Source organism: Paramormyrops kingsleyae, chromosome 8 (genome assembly GCF_048594095.1).
Source record: "Paramormyrops kingsleyae isolate MSU_618 chromosome 8, PKINGS_0.4, whole genome shotgun sequence".
Taxonomy (NCBI): domain Eukaryota; kingdom Metazoa; phylum Chordata; class Actinopteri; order Osteoglossiformes; family Mormyridae; genus Paramormyrops; species Paramormyrops kingsleyae.
Window position 1 is genome coordinate 2,370,401 of NC_132804.1, and position 17,430 is coordinate 2,387,830.

Below are 17,430 nucleotides of genomic sequence, written 5' to 3' on the forward strand. Positions count from 1 at the left end.
GAAACCAGCCGTTCTTGTAGAAAGCGATAGGTGGCAGTGTTGCACTTTGGCAGAACAGTGAATACGCTTAGAAAATCAGTGTCTTACACAATATAAAAAAAATCATATCCAAATCTTTCCAGCTGAAGAGAATAATCTCTCTTTCTGTGTTGTCAGTGTGTCATGGATGAAAATGGATGCTGATAATATGATTACTGTGAGAAAAAATATTTGATAGGTTTCATTATAGATTCTGAGTTTTCCGATACAGTAATGTTGGAATAACCGTGTGTATTTTTTGTTATATGGAAAGTGCATCATGTAATTATTTAAAGGTTTTTAACGCTAAAAGCACGTCTACTGAGGTAAAAAAAATACTGCAAATTTGTTTCAAACTATCTCCCCGACTTTTTTTGTTATTGTTTCCACAACAATAATACTTGCAATAGTGCAATTGAACATAATTCAAGCACATAACCATCAATATACAAAGCATTTAAAGTGCTACTTTGAAAATGTTGCCTCTATTTTATGCTTTAATGTCTCATCATCAAACATCTAAAGTGAGTCACTTGGGACGTCGATTCCACCAGACTGTTTATTTCTCAAGAGCAAATTGGGGATCGTAAATAAGATTTGTTTATGACCGGGTTACAAATGATTGCCGCGCCACCTGCCGCGTTCCGTTGAGGGAGGCTGGTGGTGGGTTAGGACACGCCGAGGGAGGCTCGATCCGCCGCTGGTACGCGGTCCTGGCGGCCATGCATGGGTGACGAACCTCACTGATACCACCCTGGAGTAATGACTGGTACTGGGCAACTAGATTAATTACCTCACATACTCAGCCTCCGTGGGATCTGTCATTTGAGATCTGAGAGTTTGATGTGTTTCAAAATGAACAGTAATATCCAGATCGACCCATAAATCGATAGTCATTTTATACGCATGTATTTTAAAACAGAAATTAGCAAGATTAGAGTGGTTCGTTCAATAACCATAATTCTGAGGCCTCGAAAACTAAATTTTACAAAAATCCAGGGGCGGAGAGACGGGCCCGCCTGGCCTTGGGGCTGCGAATGAAAGCTTCACTTGGCAAAGGACTCTCACAGATATGTCCCGCTGTTTTAAATGAGCGGGGAAATACGGCGGCGTAATTTATGGTGGTCACCTGCCTTGGCGATATTCCTCACATTAACCCAATGGCGAGAACATGTGCCGCCCCCCCACCACTTAACGCTCACACACGCACATCGCCAGATGCAGCAGACTGGACGGGCGCCCCTCCGCAGCTGTTATGAAAGCTAAAAATATAACCAACGCCCCCGGCAGCTCTATTATCTGCTCTGAGCTGGACGCAAATTGGAATCACACACTTCATCCTTTTCGGCACTTAAACATTGATTGCGGGAAGGAATTAATTTTTGTCTTTCTCTGTGAAATATCCAGCATGTATAAATAAATAGCTGACAGATCTTTTATGCAATTACAATGCCCTTTATTATGCGAATTGTTTCATTCTAACAATTAAACAATGAAAAAATAATCTCTAATATATATATATGCCGTATAAAGAAAAGAATAAATGCAATGCAGCTGTGTTATAACTAGAAATGAACACAAAAACGGGGTACAATATCATATAAAAAACATGAATGAATGAAGGTTGGTCTGCATTTTAGTTCCTTATTTGTGGTTCATTGGTTTCAGTATTTCAGCAATGGCTGACAGACCTCTTGCCAGAAAAAGGTGGAAATCCATTGTTTCTTCCCTTTCTACAGCGTAATTGGAGATGGGTGAAAGTCACCGGGTTCGTCTCCTCGCCCTCGCTGTCACTTCCGTGTCAGACATACAGCCTCCCCTGCCCCCCGTCTTCCCTTCTCTAGGGGACACGCCGCAGGTAAAGTCACACTTTTCACCTTGAGAGAGTGGCGTCTCTGCCGCTCAGGATCTCTGCGCGTGCCTCAGTCTTTCTGGGAGCCCTGAGCCATCTGGGTCTCCGCCGTAAGACCCTCCCAGGCTGCTGACAGGACGCCCCCCTTACCATCTCTCTGATCCTTTATGGCAGAACCATGGCAACCTTTGGAGACACAGAATGACTCAAGCAATTATTCTATGTCACACAGCTTTACACAAGATCTATCTGAAAGAAAAATTGATAAAAAATTTTTATAGTATATAAAACTCGGTCCTATCAGCACAGCAAGGAGGAAAAGGGACTTCTTTTGGGGACAAGAGAGGAGACAGATTTTGAAAAAACCAAAAGACAGCCTTTTTTGCTGAAGGAGAATTGCTCAAAAAAACAAAAGAGGCATCAGGTTGAAGACTTATAATTCAGGTAAATGATCTTCATCTTTGCCACGCTGTTGCGGCTGCCTCTAGTCTGACTGAAGAGCTTGGCTCGGTCCAGCTCACCCTGGACAGCCTCAGCTTGTCCTGAAGCACGTGACCAGCGTATGATTCAGCTGCTCTCTCCAGGGCTCCTGGTTGCCCTTTCAGAGGTGCGACACTCAGGCTTCATGGCCCTTCAAGCCCAGACAAGCCTGCTGTCCCCCGACTCGGTCAGCTAAGCTAACTTGGCATCTGCAATCTCCCAATCCCTTCACGGCCCAGCTGGCTCCTGCTGGACCTGTTCCCAGCGAACCGCGAGCTACTTCCTCTCTCATTTTGGAGCTGCTGCAGGTTCCCACCAGCGCACACTGCTGTGCCCAGACCTGCCACATGTGACCACACACTGAGAGTCTGATTGGACAGTGGCCATTTTGTCTTTACTCTCCTATCCTGATACCTTTTTTCTTAGGTCTGCACAGATGTTTAATCGGATTACTTGAAATTTCATGATGTGAAGGTGTTCTGCATGTTTGAGCAATCTGCACAAGGATCAGGGGTAAATACTCAATGGGAGGCACATCGCTATTGAGTTGGCAAAGACCAAAGGCCTTAAACAGAAACGACATTACAGGTAGATGATTCTGTTTGCGTGCCTTTGTGTGTCGAGTGGTAAGGTGGCATCCCGCATTCTGCAATGGCGTGGCAGAAATGATTACGCAATAAACTCACGCACTCACTGTTCGATGGGCAAGAACCGGAGCCCCAGAGCAAACGTGATCAACTGTGTGTGGCACATTACACTGAGAGGCCGGAAAGGCCTCTCCCAGGGATAAGATGGAATAATATACGGAGAGAGAGACAGGAGTGAAGCGAGAGAAGCCGGCCCCATTCCTATGGAACGCTGGAATTCTCGGAGCACAACTGGATTCAGTGATGGATCTGCCTATGCCACCACTTCTGTATTGATGACAGGCAGGGTTTTCACGCGCTGGTGGGCGGGCTGGGCACATGGGGGAGTCAGCTAATCTGATTGCGCTGTTAGAACGCAGACCTCCCAGCTGGGCGTCGCCCATCCATGAGGCCAGGACACCGGCTGAGAGGATGACCAGAAAAAAATTAAGAGGAAAAGCTGATCCCTTTGTGAGCCAGTCATAGTGGGCAAAAGACGTGCACTATGGGTAATTAGACGTGCTAAATAAAGACCCATTTTGCAAACTGGAATCCATCAGTCAGACAAGTGGAACAAGTAACACAACCGAGAGGATGGTGCACCCCCGTTTGCCCTTGGCAGCGGGAAGGGCAAAGACGTGGCTGACTGGCCCAGGTACGGGAAGCTCGTCTGCGCAGGCGGATGAGCAACACCATCAGGATCCCGAACTGTGCAGTAATGAGTTCCTCAACAAAATCATAATGAGAAGCAAACATTCTCCTCAACCTCCATTTTAAAAAACATATATCCGAATTCAGAGTGATGTTTTTGCTACATGCTGCATATTTGCATAGACAAAATACCCAGACAAACACACACACGCACACACACACATACACACAGTAGGGTAAACATATCCTTATGGGGACCGCTCATTCATTTCAATGGGAAAAATGCTAACGCTAACTATGACAACCTTAACCCCTACCCTGCCCTAACCATAAGTAACCTAACAAAATACAAGAGTTTTTGCATTTTTAGTTTTTTCATAGCAGTCACCGATTTTTATAAAATAGTGTTTTCCCTTATGGAGACCAGGAAACCGGTCCCCATAAGGGAAAAAAATGGATATTTATCACGTTATGGGGACATTATGTCCCCATAAGGATAAGTAAACCCACTCGCACACACACACACGCACACGCACACACACACACACACACATTTGCCATTTTTTGTTTTTTGATTGCATTCATAGATTTTTTTACAAAATTGAGGTTAGTCTTGTGGGAACCAAAAAAACGTCCCCAGAAGGAAAAAATTTAAAGGTTTTTATCACATTCTGGGAATATTTGGTAATATAATTAATGTAATATATACATGACGACTCACACAAACACAGACACACTCACACAAAGGACAATGATAGACCTTGATATACAGACGCAGGAAATATATAAAAATGTGAGAACAGAACCCATACTGAACAATTCAGATGTGTGCTACGTGTAAATATAACAGATTTATTTACAGTCAGAGATAGAAGATTTCCATTTTCAGGATAAGGGGGAACATCTCAGGCCTGCCTGAGAAAATGACAAAAAGCCACAACTGCCGCCTTAAAAAGTCAAATAGGAAGGATAGAGGCGCAGTGCGTGAGACGGGCATGTGCTCGTCACTGGCTAACAGGAGAGCTACTCTTTAAACATGAATCACAGCACTGCGGGCTGGCATCTACTGAAGACTCCCATTGTGATCCTATTTCCCTGATCCTGGGAGGCTGGGAGCAGAGAGGAGGGGTCTGCCTGTCTGTAGGCACTCATGCCGGGGTCCCCGGGGGCATATCATAACCTATTACCTCCATCTCTGACAAAATATACATTTAAAGTACAATCACACCCCCTGCCTCCTCCTGTCTGGGCATTCCATCTCGCTGTCCCCTCTTCTGCAATCCAATGGTTCACCCTGAAGGGGGCGGCTTTATTCCGAGCACTCACACGCTCAGGAGGAGGTGCGAGACGGAGGAGAGAGCCCCAAGAAAGCGTTCTGTGTGTGTTTTATGTGCCAAATGAAAAAAACTTGATGTGATTTGTGCATTTTTGTATCTTCTGGAACAAATTCACTGCAATAATTGTGTAATTTCAACACTTTCAATACACAAAAAGCAATTAAATATAAATTAAAATATAGAAAATTAAATATGTGTTGATATTTCTCACAATCCATCTCTGAGACAAAGGAAGGACAATATTTACATGTTTTTTTTAAGACCAGACCTCCCGGTTCGCACTTCACCATCTGCACGAGTCACTGGCAGCTTTGTATTACCCACAATCCTTTTCAATGCGCAGCCAGTGACATAATCATCTGAGTGGGCAGCCAAAATGAAGAATAAGCCCATATTTTACATACCTGCATAACACATAGTCTTTAAAAAAAAAAAAGTCTCTGTCTCTCTTTTTACCCCTCCCCCACAAAAAAACGATAGGCCTTTGTTTTACATGAGCAATAAAGCCAATGTGCTGTGTTTCATGCTGCTTTCGAATGAGCTTCACATCCATAAATCCTCTATCCTAGTTGCATCGACCATAAGATGGGTGTGAAATGTGTGGCTCTCAGGGTATGAGGTCCCGTGTCCCTTTGCTGGGCGGATGTAAGCAGAGGTTTCATTAAACTGCAGAATCCCTGACTGAACCTTCCTTTCATTTTGGGGTGATTGGGGCCAATTTCACAGCCGGCACTCTGGCTGAACACAGAAATTGGAAAAATGTGAAATCGATTGTTCGGAATGCAGGTTCCATTCTGCCGTGCTCCCCTTCCATCATTTACAGTGTTGTGCAGCAATACAGTTGATTCTGGCCTGTGCGAGCCTGATAATAGCAGAACGGCCTCACGATAGTTGGCTGTTGCCTGCCATGACGTCGTGGTTCCACTGGCTGCCATTTCCTGGAAACAGGAGCGGCGCCAAACGCCCAGCAGCTAGTAAAAGTGACCCGTCCTGGACCCAAAAAAAGGATCCAAGTTCCTTTTCACAAAACCTCATTCATTCTCTTACCTCAGTTTTACTCACCGCTAACAAACTGCCATTATCCTTGGCACCTTGTGACCTTAAACTTTCTAAGTAAATATTACACTAAACTGAGTCTGAGCTACATCTGTACTTCCATATAATCCAAAAAAATTAAACAGAGGATGAAACAGAAACCTCATAATTAACTATACACCCGCCAGGATGAGGAAGATATAGTACTTTTTCCTAAACGAAGAGTAACGGCACGGTGATTCTTGTCCACAGTTCAGAGTGATATGGTTGTTCACGCACTGCGTCCTCGCCCTTTCATATAGCTTATCTTTTCACCCAAGGACTTCATATTAAACACCTTATTTGAGACCACTACAGTGAAAATGAGGCTATTTTGCCCTTAACCTCCATTCACACTTTCCTTTTGGACATTAATTAGCTTTGTACAGAGACCAAACAGAGACATTTTGTTTCCTGATGCCAATTAGCAGTCGGAGTTACAGCCTTTCTATAATGAACAGCCGCAAATTGTGTCATTTAAAAATTATTTACTTCAGCATGGTGAGATAATGAATCTAATTATGCTGTCAATATATACACTGTAATTAAGAGCAATCAAGATGAAACAGCATGGGAGTGTGAATTTATGGAAACTGTAAAGCAGCTGAATGTCTCATAAGAGTAATTAGCATGTTCTTGCTAACAGAAGCATACTGTGGGTTATAATTGATACTGCAAATATTGCAATAGTATAAAGTCCACAACAAGCACACTCTCCATCACTATGATTGAAAATGTGCATTTATATCCAGGTCTATTCTGCACAATTTGTTAATAGGCTAATTTTTTTGCCAAGCCAAATATAAAATGTCTTACTTCATTATGTAGAGAAAGCATCATCCTCAGTTAAGCTAATCAGTTCCATTTGTGTGGCAAATTGCATTTTATGGCCAGATTTGCCCAGTGCTCTGCATCAATGTAACAGGCACAAGAAATTAATGCACTTTGCAGAAATCCCGGAAAATGATGCCCTGACTCTTTCCAGTGGAGTGCAGATCCTCAAAGACTTAACAATCTATGTACAACGTACTTGATACACTGATGATGTGTTATTCTAAGTACATGCAAACACATTAACTATATAACCAAGTCCATTATCCTGAAGCTGCAGACTAAACCTATATGATCTTCACTATTAACGTGGTCCAAAAATGATTAAAAGAGCACTCACATTAGTATGCATGGTACAATGAGCAGGACAGCAACTCATGCATGGCATACAAACATGAAAGGACAATTCAACAAGTCAATCCATTTGAAAAGTATGTCTTCAGGCTATACTTGTAATATAGACCATATTTGTTAATGTAATTTAATTTTCTACAACATCATCGAGTTTCTGTGGGTGAAAACAGCCACTGACGGACACATAACAGTTGGCATGTTCATCCATAATCCAGACGCTTATCTTTGGGCAGGACGCCATCGAGACTATGACAGGTTTGGGCGCACTATGGACGGAATGGCAATCTTTCGCAGCGCATACAAGCTATGGGCAGTTCAGCAATGGTAATTAAACTAAAGCAAGGCCTACATAGAGATACTAGCACTGACACAGAGAGCTGAATAACAAAAGTTGCCCACGACGCGTACAGCCGCGATAGGTAACTCGGCATTTTCGGGGCGTTCGGAATGCGGGCGACGTCTGCACACTGGCGATTGGTTGGCGTGCGCGCTGCTGATTGGTTGGCGTCCGGCCGGCCTTCCGCTTCCGGGCGTTAGACTCCCGGTGACGTTTACGCTCCGCAGCCTGTCTGCGGGAGAATGGCTGCCAGTGGAGGTGAGCGTTTCCACACTGTTTGGGCTCGACGTTTGAGCACTTTCGGGACGGCTAGAAGTTCCCCAGGGTCCATGGCAGGTTGGGTCTGGATAACGTCTGATTAAAACGCTCGGCGTTATTGGCGGCGGTGTTTTTCTTTACGCTGGTAACCACTGTTATCACTGTATCGGGATGTGGATGGTACGGCGGTAATGGTGGCCGACTCGCCAGCAGTGCTGCCACTCGCGTTATAGCTGCTCCAGGAGACGCTGAGCCTTTCGCCGTGGTGTGCGTTTTGTTTCACACTAACGTTTAAATATTCCTGTGCGAATCAGTTCCAGTAAACGGTGACAGAAACCTTCCGCGAGACCCTTTAGCATCATGCTAAGGTGCTGTTCAGTTTGCACAACAAATGAAGCATCTGAAGGGGTTTGTGTCACGCTTCTGTAACCGGTAAATGCCGGGGTGGCATTTAAATTGGGTAAGCTGACGATCCGCTGTTGGGCATAGGTCTGTCAGTCACGCCTGTGTGTGGTTGCAGGGATGCGATCTTTATGTAAAAGGCCGCGTTTCCCCGGGACACGTAATGTTTTGGAGCGGAATGCCTAGCCGGTTTGCTTTTGTTGTGCTTTTTTGTGGCAGGGGCTGCCTGGTTGCATGGGGGGCTGTCCTCCTGAGCGCTATCCCGCTGTGCGGCTGGGTCGCCGGCCGGCTGCCTTCTAGCCGTGATCATTAACAGGGGTATCTTAAATCAGGATACCAAGAACACGGGCGCAATATATAAAGTGATTATAATGAACAATGCAATTGTGGGTTTTACCCTGCAGCCGGCTGGGAAGGCCATAGTGCTGCTTCCCCGTTTATTCATGTGTAAATCAGGGTTCAGCCCGTTGGCATTTCCTCATTCCTTTACATACGGGTATGTATAGATTTATTAAGCACATACAGATTTTGTCCTGCACTTAAAACGGATAATTTGTCACCATAGCATTTTTTCTTTCTTAAAGTGGAGTCATCAGTCTTGGCATATAAGCAATGGGTGTTTTCTCAGTCGAAGGAAATTTACTGTCTTGTCTTCGTACACTTTGGTGCTTGAAATTTGATTTCCATTCATAAGCTTTGTATTTGTTTAGCATCCTATACTGAAGATTGTGTGATGTTTGTGAAATGTAAAGGTACAGGCAAATTTCTGAGGAAGTAGAAGCCTTATTTTGTTCGATTGGGAGGCTGAGTGTCACTTCCTGCTCCCAGTCATTATCTTCAGGCCCAGTCTGCTGAAAATATGCTTCATTTGAAGATTGTTTGCCAGTGTTTCAATCCACCCCACGCCTGTGTGCTCAGACATAGGCAAACTGCCGCAAGTACAGAATGGGACTACAGCCAGCGCGAGCTACAATGGCGTGGATGCCGCTCATGCCTGCAACGTTCTCCAGCAGCTGAAAGCCTTGTATGATGAAGCACAGCTGACTGACATCGTGGTTGAGGTGGATCACGGGCAGACCTTCTCCTGCCACAGAAATGTCCTCGCTGCAATTAGCCCCTACTTCAGGTAAGGCAGCATGGGGGTGATGCGCCCTTCTGCTTCTTGTAGAAGCTCTGCACCAGTTGCAGGCCTTCGGGGTGCCCAGTGCCACCTCCTAGGACTCTGGCCACTTACTATTCTCTTGTCTGCTCTCCTAGATGTTTCTAATGATGATTGATTTGGAAGAGGTTAAATTATCCAATAGGGTTGAACAATATCACATCACAATATAATCAAGACTATGTGGCGTCTGCGAAGTGATCACCACGGCTTTAGATGCTGGCTGTAATCACTTGTCAGGATGCTGGCTTTCCAGTAAAGTATGGACATAAAGTACACCCACAGTGTGATAAGCAGATTAATAGTACACACAAAACATTAATGTGTATTGTGACTCCCGAAAGTTACTAATCTGTATATATCTGTCGTTTACTTGTTTAATAAATTTGTTTAGCAGAGCACACCACATGCTACTGTTTTGGTAAATCATGGTAACAATAAGCACTGAAGTGGTGGTGAAGAAAGGGGCAGCTGAACAGCCACAACGGGGGGTGGGGGGTTATGAACACGGATAAATAAGCATGTGCTGGCCAGTCAGTTCTAGTGTCATTAAACAAACTGTTTAAAAGGCTAAGTGGGTTAATAGAAGGGCTGATTTCTACCTACTTGCAATCTCATGAATATTGCTAATATGTCACATTTCTTTGTTGTCCAAAGCAGGTTTGGGTTGCTGGGTAAGAGCGCTTTTCCACCACACTTGTGGTACTTTCCCTTTTCCATTGACTTCTGATTGATTACCAGCACCAAAATTTCTACATTCCCAAGTGCCAAACCAATTGAAAGTACTTTTTGGCATTTCGGTACTTTGAGGTGGGGCTTCAAACGATGTCTTTGTCGATTGGCTATGTAAGTGTCCTTCTCCTGAAAAACAATATGGCTGCTGTCTTGAATGAAGTCATGATCTCAGAAAACAACAGAAATTAATTAAAAATAAATAAATAGTAATTATGCGTGAACAAATGAAAAGTTCTTATATTTGCAATCTGGTCAGAAGAACAGATACAAGATTAGGATGGCATGACAAGGAAGAAAATGTATTTTGTACAACATACTAGGGCAGCATGTTATTGGAAACTTGTCAGATATCACTGTGGTTTTGTTGTAATAAATACTGGCATATTTATATAGCAAAAAAGGATTTGAACATAAATTTTTAAAAGTTAAGTTTTACTTGCGATCTGGTTGGAAGAACAGATACAAGATCAGGTTAGCATAACAAGAAAAGTATTTTGTGTAATATACAGCAGGGTTATTCAACTCATGGTCCTCGAGGTCCGAGCCCTGCTGGTTTTCCAGCCTTCCTTTACCTGTCAGTCAGGTGTGAAGCCTCTGACCAATCACAATCAGTAATCATTAAACAACTACCTGGGAGAACTGAAAACATGGCCTCGATTTGGAATCGAGGTCCAGAGTTGGAGAGCCCTGACATGCTATTGGAATTTTTTCGAATAGCGCAATGTGATTTTGTTGTAATAAATATTGGGGTATGTATGAAACAAAAAGGGATTCAACGTAAATTTCTCACAAACCCATCTAGGAGTGATTTAAACGGTGATGATGATTTTTAAACATATACTAGTTAAATCATGGGAAATCATGGGATTTGAATAATCATCAAAATTGCAGAACATTTTTTCCCCTATGACAGTAAAAATGTTTTAGCGAAACTTAATCCTGCGCAATAATGTCTGTATGAAGGTATGAAAAAGCCTGATCTTTATCTAGCTGGGTAGCGGTGTGAGAATTCCATGTGCGTAACATGCGATGTTGGTATTAATATCACACATCCCCCAGCCCTATAATATACCAGTAGTGCTTTCAGTTTTTACACCAGTGGAAAGACAACACCTTGAGGTACTATAGTTTTGGTACTTTCTTGAAGTACCAGAAGTACGGTACCAGGTGCAGTGGAAAAGCGCCCTAAGATGATTATGTCCAGCCTATACTGTGTTTTTATACCTAAGTTCTGGAGCTCGTCCTGTGATCCTGGTTAGTATAAGTAGAGTATGGATGGATGGCATTGCTAGGTATTCATCCTCATGGTGTGTAGCAGCAATGTGTGGTCGTGTTTTATTCAGGTGTTTACGCTGCGAGAATGAGAGAAAAAAGTAATGAGCTTTATGTGAGAGGATATAGAGTTTGATGTGTATATGTCTGTATAGTAGAGCTCCATGATATTCCAAAACAATCACATTGTGATGTTTGAGATTTTTGCAGTAAATATTGTGATTTTTATAAAAACAAAAAATGAATTGAAAATTTACCCTAGAATAAACTAGCCAAGTGGAACTAACTTACCAATTTAGTGCCAAATAAGTTGGTGGTCTTGCTGCAGGTTATCCCAGCAGACAAACAGCACTGCCGACAGATCACTCACTTTTGCTCAATATTGTCTCTACGGAGTTCAAAATATTTCCAGTCAGTGGAAGACAAATGTCTTCTGGTGATCAATTCTTGTTCACTGTTCTCCACTTTAATCTCCATTATTGTTTATTTCTCACAAACCCACCACACTGTCTATAACTGAGTTCAACACCAAGAAGGAAGAGCTCCTGTAAAAGCAGAGACAGCAGCAACAGTAACTTTATGCTGTTTTTTTTTTTTTTATAAATGACTTCCTCTAGAAGATTATATAGTCATTAAAAGTAGACCTTGCTAAATTTTGTTTACAGTAAAAATGTTTCAGTGTAACATCCCTATGTGGTACATGGTTGACATATATCATTTTACATCAACTCGTTATTCAGAAAAGAACCACAATAAAACTAATTGGTGAAAGGAAAAGGACATGTCTTAAGGTAGTCAAGGTATTGGTGTTTTTAAGTTGCAGGATAGTTGTATTTCAAGATCAGGATATCATAACAAGAAATAAAGTATTTTGTATAATATACCATGACAGCACAGTACTCAAATATTGTGATGTGATTTTTGATGTAATAAATATTTGGGTATTTATGAAACAAAAAAGGAGTTCACCATAAATTTCTCATGAACCCGTATAGGAGAGATTTAAACAGCAAGGATGAAGATGGTTATGATTGTCTCAAAGAACACATGCAGAACTGATTCAAAAGCAGTGGAGGTAAAATTTAAACAGATTTTCAAACATGAACTAGATAATCTTGCAAATGAATAATCATTAAAATTGCAAAACTTGCTTGGTTTTTTTCCCCTATGTGGAGGAGCCTGCACTGCTACAGTGTGTAAGGAGCCTGCACTGCTACAGTGTGTAAGGAGCCTGCACTGCTACAGTGTGTAAGGAGCCTGCACTGCTACAGTGTGTAAGGAGCCTGCACTGCTACAGTGTGTAAGGAGCCTGCACTGCTACAGTGTGTAAGGAGCCTGCACTGCTACAGTGTGTAAGGAGCCTGCACTGCTACAGTGTGTAAGGAGCCTGCACTGCTACAGTGCATTGTCGCACCCATCACATGACAAACCACCTCAAGGGTGAGAACCTGAATGCAGCCATGTGGCAGGTGATACATCAGCACCACACCAGTCTGAATGGACGAGTGGGGTTTTTTTCCCCAGTGGCTGGAGTGCCAATCCTGCCACCAAACCCCGAGTTTTTCCCTGTAAGTTGGAGGACCTCCTTATAGGTGTGGATGTAGATTAACATCATACCCAGGACACAGCAATTGCAGGTTAAGGGCCTTGCTCTAGGGACTAGAACTATTCTGGGCATTCATGGGATTTGAACCAGCAACCTTCCAGTTGTAGGCACAGATCCCTAGCCTCAGAGCCACCTCTCCACCCATTTTTTCCTATGACTGAATCAAAATGTTTTAGTGAGACTTAAACTCCCTGCGCTATAATATCCGTACCAAATTGAGGTAAGAAAAGGCCTGATCTTAATCAAGCTGACTAGCAATATAAGAATTGGATCTGCATATTATGCGATGTTGGTATTGATATTGTACGTTGTCCAGTCCTACTGAAGCCATTTTTTGAATTCAGTACAAAATACTCCACCTTGCATTGTGTTGTCATTCGGCACTGGTACCAGTTTTTACGCCAGTGGGAAATCAACACCAAGAACCAACACGTTCTTGAAGTACCAAAAGGAGTATGGTACCTGGTGTGGTGGAAAAGCTCCCTTTAGTTGAGCAATGAACGTACAGCTTTACAGCACTGTACATTTCGGTATTCACGATATTCCTTGTGCCTGTGGTGTTATTCGAAGGCAGATGTATGGTGCAGGAGTGCGCCAACAACGTGACCTCTGCTGTGCTCCAAGCTGCTTCTGTTTCTTTCGGGTCAAAGCCCGGTGAGGAAACTGATAGATAGGTAGGTAGATAGAGATACTTTATTCATCCAGAAGGAAATTTAGGAGCATGTGCAGAGCGCCTAGGCCAGTTCGAGTCCAATTGAACGTATATATGCAGAACGAAATTGACTCCCATTCGCATCATCTTGGTGTCAGTCTGACTTTGAGAAATTTCATTTAGTACGATTTCAGGCGGATTAACATGTTTACATGTACTTTAAAAGTCCGGTTTGATTTTCTATGGTTTGGTATACTTCAGTGTGATATGCACTGTAGCGGAGCACACCACATAATACTGTTCTGGTATACTATGGTTTGGTATACTTCAGTGTGATATGCACTGTAGCGGAGCACACCACATAATACTGTTCTGGTATACTATGGTTTGGTATACTTCAGTGTGATATGCACTGTAGCGGAGCACACCACATAATACTGTTCTGGTATACTATGGTTTGGTATACTTCAGTGTGATATGCACTGTAGCGGAGCACACCACATAATACTGTTCTGGTATACTATGGTTTGGTATACTTCAGTGTGATATGCACTGTAGTAGGGCACACCACATAATACTGTTCTGGTACACTATGGTTTGGTATACTTCAGTGCGATACATACATACTATGAAATGAATGGATGCATTTGGAATGGATTTCAAAATCACAAGTAAATTTCCAACATGGAGAACATGCAAATTGTGACAGCGAGTTTATGGGTCATGATAGTTAGTCATAATTGGAGGACTGGGAACATTTTCACTTCCCAATTAATTACATCAGTACTGCTGAGGGACTCTAACACTGAGCCTGTCTGCCTCCTCTGTTAGATTGAACTCTGATATGTTGTGGAAAACGCATCCAACATGCAAACTCATTCACTCACGACATCTGTGTGTACGCTTGAAGTGAAGCGGAAACGGCCGCAGAACGTTAGTCTCCTGGTAGCATTTACGCTGCTTTTGGTAGGAAATTCAGACTAGGCTAAAAAAAAATAATTATGGCTATAGGGGTGTTTATCGCTACAGATATGCGACCATACACAATAGTAAGGAACATGGGATTCAAGTGGGAATTATTTCATTATAATCGTTGTTTTGATGTTTGAATTTATTTGAAATATTTTTTTTTCCGACGTGCAAATAAACATCTTAGGTTTTGTAATTCAGACACGTCAACAGATGCATTGCCTTTCGTTTACAACTATTCCTAATTGTATTCGCAGTTTTTAAAAACGGTTTTGGAACAAATTTTCTCTGCTGTGCCGAAATTGCACTGAACCCGAACCTGAAACAGAGGTTTGTACCAAAATGTGAATTCCGTGCACCATTACATTCATGGTTAGAAAATAATGTGTAAAATAGGTTATTGCTGGTTTCAGCTGGTTCCAGCTGACTGTCATGATCCTTGTGATGTGACGACTGCGTGTGCATTACATGAGATGTCGATATTAATAATATCATACAGGCCTGACAAGGTCATCAGTGAAGCATAGTGAATCTGGGCTGTACAGCCACAGTGTAAACAGTAGAAGAGCACTCTGAAATGTTTTGGCAGGTCTATGTTCACCAGTGGCCTTACGGAGAGCAGCCAGAGGGAGGTACGCATCGTCGGGGTGGAGTCTGAGTCCATGCGCCTCGTGCTCGATTATGCCTACACCTCCCGTGTCATGCTGTCGGAGTCCAATGTCCAGGCTCTGTTCACGGCGGCGAGCATCTTCCAGATCCCTGCCTTGCAGGATCAGTGTGCCCAGTTTATGGTGAGTCGCTTGGACCCCCAGAACTGCATCGGGGTTTTCATGTTTGCCGACTACTACGGCCACCAGGAGCTGAAGGAGAGGTCGCAGGACTATGTCCGCAAGAAGTTCCTGTGTGTGGCTAAGGAGCAGGAGTTCCTGCAAATGACCGCTGAGCAGCTGGTCAGCATCCTGAGTAGTGATGACCTGAATGTGGAGAAGGAAGAGCACGTCTACGAGAGCATCATCCGCTGGCTGGAGCACGATCTCACCCACCGGGAGCCCCACCTGCCACGGGTGCTGGCCCAATGTATCCGGTTGCCCCTACTGGATGAGGCCTTCCTGAAAAAGATCCCACCCACCTTTAGTCAAGCCCTAGCTAAGGATTGGCTGGAAAAGGGCAAGACTGGTACCTGTCCTCGACGGCTGGGCATGACTGCATCTGCAATGGTCATCTGCTTTGATGCTGCCCACAAGCACTCGGCGAAGAAGCAAACTGTGCCGTGCCTAGACATTGCCACCGGGAAGGTGTTCAAGCTCTGTAAGCCGCCCAACGACCTGAGGGAGGTCGGAATCCTGGTTTCTCCAGAGAACGACATCTACATCGCTGGCGGCTACCGGCCGAGCAGCAGCGAGGTGTGTATCGACCACCGTGCCGAGAGCGACTTCTGGCTCTACGAGCATGCGGGCAACCGCTGGCTTCCGCGGGCACCTATGCTGCGCGCCAGGATCGGCTGCAGGCTGGTGCACTGCTACAACAAGCTCTACGCCCTGGGCGGCCGTGTCTACGAAGGCGATGGGCGCAACGCCCTCAAGTCGGTGGAGTGCTACGACGCTAGGGACAACCGCTGGACAGCTGTCAGTCCCATGCCTGTCGCCATGGAGTTCCACAGTGCCATAGAGTACAAGGAGCGCATCTATGTGCTGCAAGGTGGGCAATCGGCTTCCTCGCTCTGCTTTTTGGCGTGAGGCGTGCTGTTTTTGACGATAAAGCTCCGTACTGTAAATCGGGTCTTTGACCCTGCATGTGTGTGTCCATGTAAGCGAGTACCAGTACCAAGATGATTAGTGGCTTGATATTGATCCTATGATGGGTCGCACTGAGTTATGACCAGCACAACTAGCCCTATAAAGAGCATTTGAATTGTCTGTGTTAATGTGTTTAACTTTGTCTGGCCCTCTGTTAGTCACATCGCTTGTCCTATTGGATGGCACCATTTAACAGAGCCAGTAAAATGTCCCTCCCCCCTCCATCCGCAGGTGAGCACTTTTTTTTCTTCGAACCTCACAAAGACTACTGGGGCCACCTGACCCCCATGAGTGTACCAAGAAGCCAGGGGCTTGCTACCCTGTACAAGAACTGCATCTACTACATCGCAGGGACCTGCCGGAACCACCAGCGCACGTTCGTGGTAGAGGCCTACGACATGGAGAGGAACATGTGGACTCGGAAGCGAGACCTTCCGTTTGATCAGGCAGCCAGCCCCTACATCAAGGCTCTCCGCCTGCACGGCCAGATGCACCTCTTTGTCAGGGCCACTCAGGTCACCGTGGAGGAGCACGTCTTCCGGACCAGCCGCAAGAACTCACTGTATCGATACGACGACGAGACCGATGAGTGGAAGAAGGTCTACGAGACACCTGACCGCCTGTGGGACCTCGGGCGCCATTTTGAGTGCGTTGTTGCCAAGCTCTACCCGCAGTGTCTCCAGAAGGTGCTCTGACAGTGAAGGGAACAGTGTCCAGAGTAGCTGAATTTGTCAGGGAGCCTAGTTCTGCCCTGCTCTTGGTGCTGTCCATGCTGGCAATATGAGGGATGGAGAGCCGTGAAAAGCATTAAGCGTCTGCCCCCTTCGAGACGGGCACTCTGAAGCTTGCGGAGTCAGGTTTCCGGCTCCACCCCCACCTTCCCTATTACAGATGCCTTCCAGTGGTACTAGATTGAAAAGTGCAATTATCACTGTGCCTGTTCAGTGTGTCTGGGTGCTCTGCTGGGAGACAGCGGGCAGGTAGATTCGCAGAGAGGGAGGGAGGGAGGGAGGGAGGGAGG

At 44.5% G+C, this 17,430-nt stretch overlaps 1 protein-coding gene across 3 annotated transcripts; it reads left to right on the top strand.

Annotated features, from left to right (window-relative positions):
* The first annotated feature begins 7,749 nt into the window (after positions 1–7,749).
* On the top strand, positions 7,750–17,424 carry kbtbd8 (kelch repeat and BTB (POZ) domain containing 8). 3 transcript variants are annotated; one of them, XM_023793979.2, is made up of 4 exons: positions 7,750–7,818; positions 9,139–9,346; positions 15,203–16,311; positions 16,641–17,424. In XM_023793979.2, the coding sequence occupies exons 1-4, from the start codon at positions 7,803–7,805 to the stop codon at positions 17,102–17,104; spliced, it is 1,797 nt and encodes a 598-aa protein (XP_023649747.1). In that variant the 5' UTR covers positions 7,750–7,802; the 3' UTR covers positions 17,105–17,424. The 3 variants fall into 3 exon arrangements, with proteins under 3 accessions (XP_023649747.1, XP_023649748.1, XP_023649749.1); XM_023793980.2 differs by having other exon boundaries at positions 7,807–7,896; XM_023793981.2 differs by lacking the exon at positions 7,750–7,818 and adding an exon at positions 12,382–12,461 and having other exon boundaries at positions 9,246–9,346.
* The last annotated feature ends 6 nt before the right edge of the window (positions 17,425–17,430 follow it).

Bases quoted from the DNA above. Each gene is read 5' to 3' on its own strand.
- kbtbd8 (XM_023793979.2), top strand. The intron at 9,347-15,202 runs GTAAGGCAGCAT...ATGTTTTGGCAG, and splicing joins GCAATTAGCCCCTACTTCAG to GTCTATGTTCACCAGTGGCC. The intron at 16,312-16,640 runs GTGGGCAATCGG...CTCCATCCGCAG, and splicing joins GCGCATCTATGTGCTGCAAG to GTGAGCACTTTTTTTTCTTC.